This window comes from Pelodiscus sinensis, chromosome 2, assembly GCF_052426305.1.
Source record: "Pelodiscus sinensis isolate ZL-2025 chromosome 2, ASM5242630v1, whole genome shotgun sequence".
In the NCBI taxonomy this organism is placed as follows: domain Eukaryota; kingdom Metazoa; phylum Chordata; order Testudines; family Trionychidae; genus Pelodiscus; species Pelodiscus sinensis.
In genome coordinates, this window is record NC_143053.1 from 35758985 (window position 1) to 35776369 (window position 17385).

A 17385-nucleotide genomic window follows, 5' to 3' on the forward strand; every position below is an offset into this window, starting at 1 on the left:
CCTCAGGAAGAGGAGTGTCTTGGCCAGATAAGAGTGATGTAGACCTGGGAGGGGATAGCCTTAATGGGGACCTCCCAGGTGAGTAAGATGTGGAAGGCAGGCACTGATACTAAAGGCTGCTGTGTGAGTCAGTTTCCTGCTGAGGCTGATCCGTAGCAGTCTCATCTGGCTGCCTGTCTGGTTGTGCTGGCAGCGTTAGTGCAGCATCATGCTGCTTAGTTGGAGCTGGTGCCGGGCGCTTAGCAGGCTGTAATTCACTCTGCTGCGGTGCCATGGCTTTAGTCGGTACCGCAGTTTTAAGCTGTGCTGCGGCTTTTGGCGCCGCCGAAGCTTGAGGCAGCGTCGGGGCTGGAAGCAGTGCCGCAGTTTGCTTCAGTGCCGGCTTTTCTTGCCGTGCCGGCTGCTTGGAGCGCTCCCGGGGCCGCTCAGCTGTAGCGCGCCCCGATGCCGGTGCAGAGTGGGAGGATCGCCCCGAAGCCTTCGTGGCAGGGGTCCTCCCGCTCTGGTGTGCCTCTCCTCCATGTTTTGGAGAGGAAGAGGCTGGTAGGGAGCGGGATGGTGAGGGTTTGCCCCTCGGCTCACTTCTGGAGGGTGGGGGGGAGGCTCTTGTCGTGTTGCCACCTATTCCCCAGCGGGCTGTAAAGCCTTTTCAAATAAAATCATTCTTAGGCGGAGCTCTCGGTCCTTCCTGGCTCTCACTGTGAGTGAATTGCAATGAGTGCAGCTGTGGGGAGAGTGAGATTCCCCCAAACAGTGAATGCACTTTGAATGCCCATCTGAAGCCGCCATAGGATCCCGGCATTGGTCACATTTTTTAAAGCCTGAGGAGCCGGACATGGCCCGTTCCCTCCTCTTTGAGCGTGTTCTGTGTATTTACTTGGCTGTTACTGTTGTTGTTGTCGTCTGTCTCCTTGTGTTGGGTTTTTTTTGTTAAAACTCTTTTCTTTCTTTCCTGTGTTGAACAGCTGTGAGAACGCCAGTACCTCAGAGTCCCGGTTTGAAGAGGATTCTAGCCCCCGGGGGGGGGGGGGGGGATTTAGGTAAGTGTATTCTTCTTGTTACTAGTTTTCTTTAAAAAAAAAAAAAAACCACACCACCAAGGAAAGCTAACTTGGAATAACAGTGGAAAAGAACTATGACTAAACTAGGGAGAGGAGAGTAGTCAGAGTGTCTTACAGGGAGCTCCTGTTTGCTCTGTCCGCTGACGAGGGCGGTTAAAAAGGAACTGAAAGGGAGGGGGTTGAGCCGCGCTCCTCAGGAGGCGGGAAGGGCTCGAGACGCCTCCTGGGCATGCGTGGCTCAACAAGGGAAACTGCTATACAAAGCTCCGATCTGAGGCTCAGGGCGACCCTTCACCTACAGTGGAGCACCCACGGGGACACTACTCGAAGAAGAATATCTGGTTTGTTTGCATGGTTACCACCTGGAAATAAATAACTTTCACGGTAAAACTCTTCACTCTCCTCTCTCTTCTGGGAGTTTTTGGCTCCCCTATTAGCTCTGCAGCAACTCTTCTTGTAAAGATCCCTGAGGTATCAAAAAATCTGGTGGGGTCTGCTCATCAAGCAGGTTACTACCAGAATAATTTAACATGGAAGTGGGAGAAGGAGGATGGTAGCTTGGAAGTGCTGTTTGACCCAGCCTACTGTGTCCAAGGAAATATAAGGGGTCACCTTGGGAGTGCTGACTAACCCAGTACTCTCTGACATGCTCTGTTAATGAGCAATGTTCATCTGATTCCAAGGCGTGAAGAACCCAGCCTTGGGGAACCTAGCTCCTGCAGAAGAGCACCACTGTGAGGGAACTGGCAAAAGGGAAAAGTAGAACTCTGTATGAGAGTACAAGTGACAAACAGCACACTGGTAGAATTACCCCCCCAGACAAATAACACTAATTACTGGGTGTACCCCATCATAATAGATAAATCTGTTAACACTCATCCCCGCACTTCACTAGAGACTTTCTGCAGAAGCTTCTACAGTCTGCTTTCCATCTGCCTTCCTATGACAGGTGTTTCTCCAACCTGTTCTTAAAAACTTCCATTTATGGGGATTACACAATCTCCTTTGGAAGTCTATTTCACAGCTTAACTATCCTGATAGAATGTTCTTCCTAGTATCTACCTAAACCTTCTTGCTGCAGATTAAACCCATTACTTTTTGTCCTACCTTCAGTGGACATGGAGAACAATTCATTGCCATCCTCTCTATACCAGCCCTTACCATATCTGAAGACATATTAGGTTTCCCCAAATACCACTGTGTCTTCTTTTGACACTAAGCTTGCCTAGTTCTTTAAAACTTTTCCTAATGGGTCTAGTTTTCTAAACCTTTTATCAGTTTTCTTCTTTGTCCTCTTTTCTCAGTGTATCCATATTTTTCCCTAAATGTGGTATCGAAAATTGGACACATCTGAGGCACTACCAGTACTAAGATCAGTGCAACAATTACCTCATGGAATCTTACATACAACACTCTTGTTAATACAACCTAGAATATTAGCCTTGCAAAGGATTTTTTTTGTAAATTGAAAACAGTTAAGATAAGTTTTTTGTTTAACTAACACTTCAAATACTCTTCATGCTCTTTTAGTTTTTAGTTGTTACCAAATTGAGGACTACTTGTTGTGTATGATGTGGCTGTATCTAAAATATATAACATAGATCTTTAAACACTGATCTTTCACTTACCTTTGCAGTCAAGTTCAGAATTTCAAATTTCTCTGTGACACTTGATGACAAGTATTTAATATAATGCTCGGCACAAGCCTGTGCATGTTTCTTTTCTTTATATTTAATTTAATAATGTGTCTTTCCTAGCATTACACAGATTGAGAAAGAAACAAAGCTTGACTACATAGGATTACCTGCTATTTAACCTTTCTTTGATCAAGTGGATAGTACAGTCAGTTCATTCAAACAAGATTCAACCTTTACTAGAATGTTTTTATTCCGGGGAATAGAGTTGGAGGTAAGGAAGTTGTTAAGAAACTAGTTTGGATATATAGGGATTCATTAGGAAAGTTGCAACCCCTTTCATAATCTTTCCAAAAGGATTCACTTATTTCATGCTGTCTGCAAGTGAGACAATAGCTAATTAACAGAATTCCTTCTCCGTCCTGCTGATGTTACTATCTAAAATTAAACCAGCTCTTCAGGGCAGGAATCCTCTCCTCCTTTCTACTGTAAAGTGACAAACACACATGTGCAGTAATATGTGAAAGTAGTAATCAAGCCCTGATCTAGATAATATGAAAGGTAGGGCAGGAAATGAGGCAGAAAAGTCTCCATTTTACCAAGAAACCCTTTGCTTACTCCTCCACTGCAATACAACAACCTCCTCACTCTCATTGCCTTATCTATTCCAAACTCAAGTTGCATCTTAACACCTATTCCAGCGCATTTTAAGAACAAAATGAGAAATAGTCACAAGATCTTCACATTATTAAATGTATATCACATGCTACCCATTGCATTCTGGAATACAGTACAGGCAGTCCCCGACTTACGCGGATCCGCACTTACGAACGGGGCTTTTCTTGTCCTGGAGCTCGCGGGCGGCGGGACCGCCCAGAGCACAGCGGTCCTGCCACTGCGTCCTCCGGGGCGAGAAAAGCTGCTCCGGGTCTCCCTGCTGTGCTGGGTCCCCCGCCTGTGCGGCTTTGCTTCTGTCTCCCTGCTGTGCTGGGGGCAGTCCCCCCCAGCACAGCAGGGAGACCCGAGCAAAGCCGCACAGGCGGCAGGACCCCGCTGACCGTGCGGCTTTGCTCCTTTGCCCCGGAGCAAAGCCGCAGAGGCGGCGGGACCTCTGCGCCTCCGCGGCTTTGCTTGGGTCTCCCTGCTGTTCTGGAGGGGGTAGGGGGCGCAGCTAGTGCGCCCCCCCCCCCCCAGCAGACCAGGCTTTTGTTGCGGGACGCCTGGGGTAGAGCAGCTGGGGTGCTGCCCGGTTGGTCCTGCAGGGACCTACCCGGCAGTGCCCCAGCTGTTCTGTCCCAGGAGTCCAGATTCAGCTGCTGTTGAAACTGATCAGCGGCTGATTCCAAGAAGCCGGGGGCAGAGTAACTCTGCCTAGGGCTTCCTGTAGTCAGCCGCTGATCAGTTTCAACAGCAGCTGAATCTGGAGCCAGTTCCGACTTACATACAAATTCAACTTAAGAACAAACCTATAGTCACTATCTTGTACGTAACCCGGGGACTGCCTGTACATAACAGACTATGTAAAATGAACTTGTATTTCAAGTGCCAACAGATATGGGATTTATTTGTGTGTGTCCAGCTCGGGAGCCCATGATTCAACTAGGACAAAGTGAGTTCAGATAAGAGGCAGGAGAATGATTAAAGGATTAGTAAAAATGTGCCTTATATCGCTAAACAAAGAAAGGCAAAGGGATGGTTTAACAAGTACCAACACAAAGAAATATTTAATAGGCTCGTCTGTCAATCAGAAAAGTCTAACATGACCTGAGAGCTGAAGCTTTAAACTAGATAACTACAGACAGAAAATAAGGCATATATTTTAAAATGGTGAGAATAGTCAGTCATTGGAAAAATTTCCCATGTGACAGATTCTCAATCACTAGCAATTTTTAAATTGAGATTAGATTTTTAAGATATATGCTCTAGGAATTATTTTGGGGGAGATGGTCAATGGTCTGTACCACAAAGCAGTTAAAACTAGGCTGCAATAATCTCTTTTGGACTTAGAATATATGAATGATCTTGTTTTGGAGCTTTACTACTTCAGCTCAAAACTCTTGGAAGTGCTTACACACAAGCAGGTCATCCCTTTAAGAGATGTAAGAGTTTCAATGAAAGCTGCTGCTATGTCTGCCAGACAAACACATGCCTGCAACAGTGTTTATACTGAGCAAGTAGAGGCCACACTACTTATTTTCTTTGAGCCTTTAAAGGCTGACTGGGGGAAAAATTTCCAAAAGACTGCAACACTCCAGAAAAGCATCAATTTACCAAACATTGTTTCAAAGCTCAGGACTTGTGCTGATGACTAGAATAAATCCTGTATTTGGAATCCATCAGTGTTGAAGTGGTGAGTGGAACATATAGTTTTAAACACAAATGTCTGTGAGAACAGTTACTGGAAATGTTAATAAACTCTTTCCCTCAAGCATTAAAAGGTCATGCTGCCTTGTGTGATGAGACTATAAGGTAAGTTGTAGTTCTCTCTCTGTAATTTTGGATGCAACATTATTACAAAAAAAGAAAAAAAGAGTGGCTGCCGTTGCAAATAAGGGAAAACAGTGGTTTTTTTTATATATATATATATATATATATATATATACATATATATATATATATATATACACACACACACACACACACACACACACACACACACACACACACACACACACACTGAGTAGGGCATGTGTCTGTGTATGGAACTTTGAATTATAGGAATAAAATCTGCTCCAGTATTTCTCACAACAGTGCAAGTGTTTATTTTAGTTTACCTCGCATCAAATATTTGTTAAACTGAAAGCTGCATTTCTATACTGTCATCTAAAGCATGTATCACAACTTTACATCAGCTGTAGTAATGTTTGGCTGTAGACGTCTACAGTTCTATGCATCACAATGAAATGAACCATATATTTGCACAGATATTTTTATTTTCTCTGACAGTGCTTGTGAACTGTAATTTAAAATATTCTGAAAGCACAGACTGTATATCAATCTCACATACTTTACATCACAATTCAACAACGTTAATACTTGTGAATCTACTAAATACAGAGAACAAAATGGCATAAATGTTTACACTATCTTCCTTTGTAAACGAAGTCTTTATGAACAACGGTAAATGAAATTAATGCAGATCACTATATGAAAGAGGAATTACCCTTTTCTTTAAATAAATGACTCTGTTTATAAATACTCTGATTCTCTCAATGTACATTTACAGACTTGATTGATTAAAAGCAGTAATACCTTTTCTTTACAAGAAAATGACAAGAGATGGACCACCATGGGCAAAATTCACCTAAGTAAAGGGAGTAAGAAGCAAGCATAGGACTAACAGTGTTAGAAGTATCATTGTACTTCAGCCTCACTTCTGTTTGTTTACACCAACACTATAAGAGGATTGCCAGGATAAAGAAAGGTTTACTTGAAGTCCAGCAAATTGCAATCAATCTTGTAATACACATATGGGTAGTACTCCTGTTGACTGAGGTTTAAGCCTGGAATATCCATAGTTGCCTGTGAAACAAGATTTTGAAAAAATGAGTATACATTTTACAATATAATTTGGTTCCTATTTGGGAGGTTACATAACAGTCAGACATTCGGATGCACAAGTCATACCAGACCTGAAACTTAAAAATAAAAAAACGACTTGAATTTTAAACCTTGGGTTATATTTTGTCTGGGAAATATAAATGTAAGGGAGGAAAAGGATAATCTGCTATCACCCTTCCCAAAATGGAATAAAGTAGATACAGAAAAACATCTTCCCTTACAAAATATGGGTAGAGTAGCAACAGTAATACATGCCATATTTCATACAAAATGGCATTTGGCTTTGTTACCATAACATCAGTGCAATCTTCACTGCAATGACATGACATCTAGAGGCAGAAAGACTTCATTTCCATTCACTTCTTTGGATCTATTCTGAAACTACTAAATATGCTTTGCTTGTCATATATACACATTTGAGAGAGTTTGTGTCTGTCTGTCTATAAATGTTTGTTCAAGAATTCCTCCTAAACAACAGCTAGGGCCACCAAATTAGGTATGCAGCTTCCTCTTATATCTTAAAACAAGGTCAAGGTTTGGTTGTGCCAGGAAAATGGGAAGTGCCTGGAATGGGATTGTTTTCCGTAGCATGGAAAGGAAGGGGACTGATTGGAGGACAGCTATACTACAGAGTGATCTCTGGGGGCAACCTCACAGCAGGAGAGCGTCTAGATGGGGATGGGGCTTTGTTTTGCTGGCCACTGGACAAGTAAGTGGCCCACCTGCCCCAAATGGTGCCGGGGACGCGGGGGAGAGGAGCGGAAGGATGAGCCCCCCCTCCACCCACTGGCCCCACCATTGCAGCCTCCCCAGGACCACGCCCTGGCCCACACCCCGGAAATGGTACCACCAAAGAGGCTGGCTTGCCTCCCCTGCCCCCTCAGAAGAAACACTCAGAGGAGAACCCTCCCCCCCCCTCAGAAATGCCAGGTGTTGACCAGCTGCAGGCTGGAGGGGGTGTGTGCGCGCAGCTGGAGGCTACAGCTGGCCCCTGGAGCCCTGCCTCCCCACAGACAAGCTGGAGGCTGGAACAGCTCGGCCGTCACAGCCCCAGCCTAGAACAGTACCATATTTGCCACCATGGGCAGCCCTGGTAAGCTCAGGCCCCCGCAACCCTCCCAGGTCCCTGCCCTCACTCCTGCATCCCCTCTTTAATTTAGCAAGACAAAAATTACAAATATTGTCTACCAACAAGATCTATTTCATGTTTGAATCACTTTCCTTCTTTTAATACAAACTACTCTTTTCCTTCATTTTTAAAAAATATAATAATGTAAATATTACTAGCGGGCTGTGCCCCTTCTCACTAACCTTCCCACCTCTCTGGCAGCTTTTGCAGCCAGAGAACGTGAAAGCTACACTTGCCAACCCCGCCTTTCTCTAGGGGTAGGATTTAGGGATGTTAAATATCGGTTAATTGAATAGTCGATTAACCTCATGAATTCTTATTGGTTACTCAACTATTCTATAATCCCCGGGCATGGGGCCGGCAGCCAGTGCGCTCTGCCCCACTCCCAAGGAGTCCTCTGCCACTCTGTGCTGCTACCTCTGTATTAGAGGCAGCAGTGTGGGGTGCCAGGTGGAAGCTGGTCTGCGAGAGGAACCAGTTAAAAACTAGCTCCCCTCTCAGACTGGCTGCCTGTCCCTCTACAATGCTACCTCTGATACAGAGGCAGCAGTGAGGGGTAGCAGCAGCCCCTGTTGGGAGTGGGGGGAGGAAGGAGAAGGGAGAGGGGAGTCTGAGCTCCCATACCTGGCACGAGCCAAACCTGAGCCTGGCTGCCTGCCCGCCCAGTTCCTAATACACTTTAAATGCAGAGCCACAGGGTAGGTCCCGGATCCAGTGCAAGCCAGGCTAAGATGGACTGCTGGACAGCCTGCTAAAAAATGTACTGGCAGGGGGTGGGGGTGAGAAATGCATGTAGTCTATAGAATTAACCTACAGGCTTTTGCTTATCGGTTAATCAACCATACTATTATATCCCTAGGAGGAGTCTGGCCAGGGAAGAGGGTGCAGAAGTGGGCTGGGGGTAGGTGTCTGGCCAGAGGGGAGGGGGCAGAAGCAGACTGAGGTGCGGGGTGTCGGTGGAAGGTGTATGGGGGGGGCTGGGAGTGCAAGGTCTCAGCAGAGGATGTGTGTGAGGAGGCTGGGGGTCCAGGGTCTCAGCAGGGTGATGAGTGAAGGGACTGGGGATTTGGGGTCTTGGGTTGGGGGCTATGAGTGAGGGAGCTGGGGGCAAAGTTCCCTCTTAGCTGCACAGCTGAGTGGCAGCACAGCTATGTTCTGAGCCCTGCAGAGGTTCAAAACTCCCACACAGGCAGGCAGATCAGTGGATTGGCTGGGGCGGGGCTACCAGAAACAGCAGCTAAATGCTGTCTGCCGTGTGCTTGAAATGGAAGCCAATCAGCCGAAATAAGTAGAACATAAGTGGCTGGGAGGAGGGAGAGAATAATTAATTTGTGTAGAGCAAAGTCCCATCTGCCAGAGGAGAGAGAGGGGCAGAAACCCAGCAGTCTCTTCAGTCCTTCTGGCCTGGGAAAGGGGAGGTGAAGGGCTGACTGAATGGGGTAGGTTACATAACCCTGTGTTACTAATTAATACATGGTAAATTGTGTTGCATTAAGGCCAGATCTTTGCAATCTGGTAGAGTTATGGCTTTTATGAGTTAGAAGTGGCAAGTATTAGGTGTAATGCTAGCTGTTTTGTAGGATGACACCTTATTTGCAAGCTCTTTGAAAATTTGCAAATGACTACAAACCCTGAAGCCATGTGTTAATTTGTTCTGGGGCTTCTACTCTTCCTTCAGGGGAAGAAGGCTAATTCCCACCTTTATAGTCACTAAGTGTACCTACAGCAACTAGTCACAGGTGTCTTGTTTTAATATATTTTATTCCACACGTATGGACTGCTTAAAGTGTGTGTGTGTGTGTGTGTGTGTGTGTGTGTGCGCGCGTGTATGTTGCTGGTATTAGTGGTGTACATTGACACTCTCTCAATACTGGTGATGCACATAAGAAAATTCAACCTGCCCAAGGTTAGAAAATGTTACAGGGAACACTGGTTGGGGGTGTGAACTCCAGTCTCGCCCCCGCAACTCTAGCCCCCCAATCCTCTCACATGTCTCCTGCAGAGACCCTGCACCCCCAAGTCCCCTCACTCACCAGCTCAGCCGGCCCCCCCTTTTGCTTCTTCCACAGCAGGGAGTCCATGCTGGTGCTCCAACTGGTGGAGGGAGGGCATGCGGCTGAAGCACCAGTACCGGCTTCCTTGTGGAGGGAGCAGAAAGCCCCAAGGCTCCTCACGCGCTGCCACTTCCCTTCCCCCTCCTCTGGCTGGGGGAACAGCAGTAGGAAAAGCCTTCTTGAAGTGCATCCCTGTGCTGCTGTTCCCCCAGCCAGGAAAGGGGGAAGGAAAGCGGCAGCACGCGGGAAGCCTCACTGATACTTCCCCCACGCTTCTACTCACAGGGGTGGAGGGGTGTGGGGGTAAAACTACAGCGTGAGAGTGGGCTGGGGGTGTGCAGTCTCGTCCAGGCAGTGAGTAAGGGGGCTAGGGGTGCAAGGTCTCTGCTTGAGGGAGGCGAGTGAAGGGGCTAGAGATGGTGTGAGGAGGGGCTGCAGCCAGTAGGGTTGTGGGGAAGAGGCCAGTCACTTGGAAAGGCAGCCAGGACGCCAGCGGCGATGGTAGCATGGTGCACGGCTGGGGCCAGGCCTGGCCAGCAGCGATGGTAGTGTGGCAGAAGGAGTGGCTGCAGCTGGCAGAGCTACAGTGGAAGAGGTAGGTCAGTGGGAAAGCATAGGTGGCCAGTGATGATGGTAGTGTGGCATGAGGAGGGGCTGCTGCCATTATGGCTGTGGGGGAAGAGTCCAGTCAGCGGGAAAGGTGGCTGAGGCCAGGCTTGGGAGGCCGGTGGCGAAGTTAAATAACTTCCAGAAAAGCCCAGAAGTCTGCATCTCTTTCTCCTGGAGCAATTCCTTTTAGAGGATTAATACTAAACACTTAGGAAGACCATTCCCGCATTGTTTAAAAAAAACAAAAAACCAAAAAGACTTATCAATGTTGAACAGAAGGTGGGTGATAGCTGAACACCATACACACCAATTATATAAAATAACACATGTTACTTACATCAATGATAGCTGCTGCACTACTGTCAAGGTGTTTGTATAAATCATTCAAAACCTCTCTCAGTTTCTTCATTGTTTTCTTATTGGGTTGAAGGAGCATTGCCTGGAAATTAACTGGCAAACCATACCTGAGGGAGCAAGCAGAAAGCTGTGACAGATTCTAATGAGATTTTTTTCAAGTAGCATAAGATTTATTCATTCTTACCGTACTACTGCTGTACTACTTTTTAGAGGTAAGAAACCTTGCTAAAGGTTTTTTGTTCCTGAGACTAAAACATCTTTTTTTAATTTTGGGAAGACCAAATTGTTATTACTATTAAGGATGTAACACTATACTACTATGTATTACTATTAGTGATGTAACCAGTTAGCACGGGACAGCAGCTAACTCCCTCGGAGTGGGGTGGCAGGCAGGCACTGGCTGCTGCCCCATGCTGCTGCCTCTACTAAAGAGACAGCAGTGTAGGGTAGCAGCTTCTGCACGCCAGAAAGCTAGCTGCATGTGTGTGTAACCATTGAAATATTCCACAGTTACAGTTACCCAATTACCCGCTTTTTTTACTTCCCATATTCATTCTTACCAAGCTTTGCTCCCCCTTTCATTTTTTTTTTTTTAAGTTTTGAAGACTTCCACTTCTAATTCTTGGGGTAGTAACAAAGTAATGTATTAAGCTTGAATGAGCTCGCCTGTGTGGAAAGGATAATCCCCTTTTTTATCAATCCCTTTTCCCAGCAACCTTTGAATTTCTTTAGGTGCATATTTATTTTCAACATTTTTTTCTAGTCTCTCAAGTTCCCTTACTCACACCGTTACTTGTCTCCCAAAGTAATAGGCGTACATAGTTGTAGCATGGACTAACTGTAGAATAGATCTACCACATTAACTTATGATTCTATTACCAGTCCCTGCCATCCTTTCAACACTGCTACATCACTTGCTTCATATCATTCCTTATACTGTTCTGTTACTATAAATGTAGTAACAAGCAGCTTTCAGTAACTATCCAATTTAGAAAGCAGCAAACTTCAATTGTGAACCAGATGTTCCTACTCTAAAAATCCATTCTCTCAACAGAATCCATCTAGTTATTTTAATCAACTTATTAACTTTACTTCTTGTTCACTTATGAACAAGAGAAAAGCAAATTATGAGAAAATAATAAAGCTATATACTGGGGAAAATAAATCTAGTGGTCCCTAGGGATGCAAAAATGTAACGATTTAAATAGTTAACTGGTAAATGTTAGCTTATCTGTTTCCATTACGGTTAATGCCAGCTCCCTACCCTACTCTCAGGGAGCCAGCTGTCACCCTGTGCTATAGGCTCTGCAGTATAAACCAGTGCAGCCAGCTCTTGAGGCTCAAAAGCTTTTGGTGCATACAGGCTCTCAGCTGCTGGCCCTGCTCCCAGGGAGCTAATCAGGTAACTGACAGGATTTTTAATAGTTACACAGTTACATTTTTAACCATTTTTTTACATTCCTAGTGATTTCTGTACTGTGAAGTCCTGGGCTACTTTGTAAGTCTCAAAGCTCAAACAGATTATATGACCAAGGGCTTTGTCTTCTCTGTGTATCTTAAAATAGATCACTTTATTTATTGTTTGCATTTGTAAGTCTAGAAAGTGTTCTTCTAGAAGACATTCAATTAAAGCCAGCAAGGACCTCTTGCTCTAACATACAGAGAGCCCAAGACATTTAAAGGAGGAGGACAAGAATACCTCCAAGGACACTACATCCTCAGTTATCCATGTGGAGCTATATATAGGTTTTAAAAAACGTAGGCAAAACCCTGCTAATCAACTCCAAATCTGTTTACCTTAGAACGGATTCAACAAAAACTCGTAATGCTTTCACATGAATCCATGCAATGAATGCTTCACTGAAATTCACTTTCAGCCACCGAACTAGAGGTCCCTGTTGGGGGTAGTGGAGGGAGAAGGAAGGAGAGAGAGAGAGTAGAAGAGACAGGGAGTTATTCACACACTTCAATAAAGATTCAGCCTTAATAAAATGTGTTTAAACAGATGCTCAATGTTAAAAACAATATTGCTACATACACAGTCAACTTAATTGAAGGAACAGGCACTGGACAGCTAACTCCAAAATGTTTTAGTATAGAAAAAGTACAGTACATGAAGACCTGAAACAAAAGCCCACGTGGTACAAGCCTAGACAACAAGAATCAAGACTTTGCAAATATAAAGCAAAGTGAAGCTGTGAGCAAAAGGCATCTCACAGAACTTGGCACAAACTGAAATGCTACTTGGTATTAGGCACAGGCTATAAGCACATTTCAGAGAGATAACAACAAAACACCTTGTTAAGGAACACTCTCCACAGGTAACAGGGACATACCGAACCAGGTTCAGGACAAAGTCTAAAATGTCAGTATGATGGATACAGATGTTTTTGATCCAACCACCAGGTGCATCTAGGTAATATGGTACTCTGATACGTCAGGAGTGACATGTAACTTATTTGAACCTGTGTATAAAAATGTGTCTTGAAGGGGCTCTCTTTGTTCAGCCTATGGAGCAGTGAAGAATCCCATGTCACTAACTGAGCCAAGACAATTGTCAGGGGGCACATATGTACTAGCAGAACTGTAAACATCTGATCTGGGGAGCTGAAGACCATCCTTCCTTTGACAATAAACCTGGCTCAGGTGCCTTCAATCCTTATCTGATTTTGTGGTCTTTGGGGCTCTCTCGGAGTCTGCTATCCTGGCTACCTAAGCAGAGATAGCAGAGCATACACAGGGAGCACACACAGCCAAACAGTTACCATAATTGAATGGAGTAAAATATCTGTCAGGACACTCTGCTGGTGACTTCTGACACACATTGATATATGAAAACTGCCCTTGGGCTTACTGTGAGTACACTGGATTTTAAGATTAGCCAAATATTTATTAGTGAAGTATTTAATCGCTTTGTTACAGTGTTTTTAGTCAATAGAAATCTATTAACTGAAAATTAGGGAAACAATCCTGAGTCATGCCTCATGCTTTACTCAACTTGGTCAGTAGAAAGCAGCCCTGAAGCTTGGAAACCATACTACTAAGTGCATAGAATAAGACAGACTTCACAGAGCATCAACGTTACACGTATTAGCTGCTGGTAAAGGAGATGTGGACAGGGCTTTCTTGTGCACTGGAGATGCCTAGAGCTGTACTGGTCCCTTAAGCCTGTTGGGCAGCTGGCACAAGTTAGATCAGTGATACTCAGATATGAGGCTACGTCCACATTAGGACTTTTGCCTGAAGAGGCAAAGCCAATGAAGCACAGAATAGAATTTTCTTGCGCTTCATTTGCATAATCTCTTCGGATCCATTTTTGCGCAATGGGTTTTTGTGCAAAAACAAGCAGTGTGGACGTTTCCTTTTTGCGTAAAACCCCCTATTTGTGCAAGATCCTTATGCCTCAAAAAGGAAGTATAAGGATCTTGTGCAAAAAGGGGTTTTTGCACAAAAAGGAAACATCCACACTGCTTGTTTTTGCACAAAAAAGGGATCGGAAGAGATTATGCAAATAAAGTGAAAGAAAACGCTAATCCATGCTTCATTTGCATTGCCTCTTCTGACAAAAGTTGTAGTGTAGACGTAACCTCAGTGGTTCAGGAGCCAAATTAGCAATCAGCATTACCCAAAAAGAGAAACAGTACTGCAAGTTCACTGTTTACTATAGTTACTATATATTTATATAGTCATATTTTTATTTATATATATATATTTTCGGACAACAAAATGGCAACCAAATATTACCTCTGTATTCATTACAATGGATTAACAGTAAAAGTATCCTGATTGGTTAATAATTTAGATTAATTAAATCACAGTGTTTTAATATCATGCGCTTCAAAAAGCCAAAGGAGACACATGAAAGCACCACTTGTGGCTCAAGCCTCAATCACTGGATTAGAGTGACACACTACAAGATCAGGGGAAAGACAGAAAACACCACGTTTACCCCCATTCTCGTTTACCTTAGCCAGAACAGAGGATCTGGCTGGATACATTGTAACCTTTATAGGGAGGACAATTTAATGTGTTTTTCTCTTCTATGTAAAAGGAGAAAATTTAGTTTTAGCTTTCTGCTTGGATGTCACAGTCTGTCTAAATGCATGTTTTTCAACTAAAGACACAATTGTATATTTTATAAAATACTTTGTAATACTATGAGCTGCTATTTGTAATGTTTGCAGGCAGGCTACAATGCCTTTATAAATTGGGCCTTATAGCCAGGACCTACCATATTTGAAGCATGAATGTAGTGGAGCCACTTATATATTACCAAAGTCCTTTTGGGAATGATTTACCATTTTGAGGAGTTTATTCAACATCAAGGAGACATTCAACAGTATATATGCAACTGAAGTACATCCCTACCTCTGAGGAGTATGTCTCAAACCAAAAGGAATGATTTAAGAGAACTTGTGTGAGTTTTGTGGCCTGAGGATGATTGCCACAGTGACCTTTTCATGCCTAAATTCTCAGCTACAGCAATTTCTGTCCAAAATAATATTTAGTGTATGCCAACTTACAAATTGTTTCTTTTTGTCAGTAGATAGCCTGTTCATTTCTTCTTTGTCTGCTTTCATCTCTTCTTCATTATACTGGAAATCACGGACCATAAACCTATATTTGGAGAGGAATAAAAAAACGGCAAGTGGCTGCATAGAGTACCCTTAAATAGGAAATCAATCTCAAGAAGTGATCTTACTTGTATTCCCTGGCTTTGTGTCTGAAGTCATCCACTGCCTTCCTGAACAAGGTGACATTACACAGGTAACTATCTTGGTCCTCAGAAAGAACACTGTGTAAAGGAAAAAGTGATACAATGCTCAGGTTTCGACTTTTATGGGACTGATGTATTGCAATCAAAATTCTAGTCTGCAGTTGCTCAGAGTTAGTAAGATCAATTTAGTTGCTTATGAATGGTTCTAGAACTGTACTCAGAGGTGCCAAATCCGGGACTGCTTTGGGGCTGGAGCACACACAGGGAAAAATTAGTGGGTGCTCAGCATCCAAACTCATCCCTGAGCCATCTCCTCCCAGCATCTCTGACCTGCCAGCAGCCCTGCTAACCCATCCCTTCCCCGCCCTCCCAGTATTTCCCTCTTGCTGCAAAACAGCAGTTTCACAGGGTTTGGGGTACTCCAGGAGGAAAGGTGAGGAGCAGGGATATGGAGTGCTCTGGGGAGGAAGTGATAAAGAGGTGGGATGGGGGGCAGGGCAGAGAGGCGGCAGATGGGGGGGTCGAGCACCCTCAGCTAGAGCAGAAGTCAGCATTTCTGGCTCTACTACATCTATAGTTCTTCATTTCCGAAGTTAAGCTACATTAGAGAGTAACTGTAGCTCGAACACTCATCTTTGTACTTTTTGAGCAAGATACTGTTTAGTGTTTACTTTCAGTGAATACTTTCTGGTGTAAAACTGTTAGCTGTGCTAAACCTGATATTTCTCCAATTTAAAGCCTTGTCTTATTGGAAATGAACTTGAACTGATTTTGATATATGCAATCATAAGAGTTTTCAACAGTCACATTATTTTTGGTGTCTTTTAGGTGAAAGGAAATGAATGCAAGTACAGAAGGACAGGAGCCAGCAGTGAACTAAGTAGGTGATTGGGTGGCATGGGTCCATGTTAGCCATCTTGGGGTATGTCTTCACTACCCTCCTATTTCGAAATAGGAGGGTAATGTAGGCATACCGCAATTGCAAATGAAGCCCGGGATTTGAATTTCCCGGGCTTCATTTGCATAAGCGGGGCGCCGCCATTTTTAAATCCCCGCTCGTTCGAACCCCGTGCCGTTCCACAAGGAGTAACGGTAGTTCGAACTAGGAAACCTAATTCGAACTACCTAGTTCGTGCCGCGTGTAGCCGCGCGGCACGGGGTTCGAACGAGCGGGGATTTAAAAATGGCGACGCCCCGCTTATGCAAATGAAGCCCGGGAAATTCAAATCCCGGGCTTCATTTGTAATTGCGGTATGCCTACATTACCCCGCTAGTTTGAACTAGCGGGGTAGTGTAGACATACCCTTGGAACAGGTGCTCTAAAGGAGTCCTGCTAACATCACAACAAAATGTAGATTTCTTCACAAAAGTTAAGCTTTCTAAAAGCCCAAATACTAGAATGTCTGCGATGAACAGCTTGAGGGGCTGAGCCTGTTCCCCACTGCCATGAAATCTGTCACAACCCACCTGATTATACCATCTACCCATCCCCAACTCTAAGAGCAAAGCATGCAAGAATATACCTAATTACCAAAATAAGCTACAAGGAAAACAATGCTGCCTCAAAAAAGGAATTTTACTTCCGTAATTATAATGTTTTTAACACTTGGAACACCCTGTTTGCCTTAGCCATCTCTCTTAACACATTCAAATACCTCTAAAAATTCTCACTTCCATTTACAAGTAGTGAAAGGCAGCAAAAGTAACAAAACAAAAGGGCTGGAAGTTAGGCATCAAGATTGTACATGCACAAGTTACCATGTTATATTACTGCTGCCCCTGTTTGCTCCCTCATCATTTCTCTCACACTTCTTGTGTTAAATTTACATAATAAGATCTTTTCTCCCAATAACTTTTTTTTTTAAATGTACCACCTATGTAGGCACTTTCAGATAATCCAGTTCTGCTTAATATGACTTGGAGACGAAGGAATACATTTGTCCATGTCCCCTTCCTTCAGGAAACTTAAAAAAAGAAGAAGTAAATATCTTATTTCCCCCAGCCAATCCTCTGGCATGTCCCTAAATATTCTTCCCATCAACCCCCACACAAAAGAACCCCAAAGCCTTTAACCAAACTCACCCCCCATACACACTCACATCCAAGATCTGCACTTGCAAGCATCTATACTATTTCTCTGCACCTCCACAGTCACTTCCACATTTTTATATACAGTACCCTCTCTTCCCTCTCACATTTGTACTGGGAATGCACTGACCACCATGGTAGTAGAGTGCAACACATACATTACTGATCTGCATAC

The 17385-nt window shown here is 44.1% G+C and overlaps 1 protein-coding gene across 4 annotated transcripts in view; it reads right to left on the minus strand.

The window, feature by feature from the left end:
* Nucleotides 1-5433: 5433 nt before the first annotated feature.
* ATP6V1C1 (ATPase H+ transporting V1 subunit C1) overlaps nucleotides 5434-17385 on the minus strand; it is a 106245-nt gene continuing 94293 nt past the window's right edge. For all 4 annotated transcript variants that reach the window (XM_075920259.2, XM_075920258.2, XM_006122399.5 and 1 more), the window contains 5 exons: nucleotides 15108-15200; nucleotides 14929-15022; nucleotides 12203-12300; nucleotides 10386-10512; nucleotides 5434-6217 (listed from right to left, as the gene is read on the minus strand). In XM_075920259.2, the coding sequence (XP_075776374.1) occupies nucleotides 6122-6217; nucleotides 10386-10512; nucleotides 12203-12300; nucleotides 14929-15022; nucleotides 15108-15200 (508 nt within the window). In that variant the 3' untranslated portion in view covers nucleotides 5434-6121. The remainder of the gene's footprint in view (nucleotides 6218-10385; nucleotides 10513-12202; nucleotides 12301-14928; nucleotides 15023-15107; nucleotides 15201-17385) is intronic.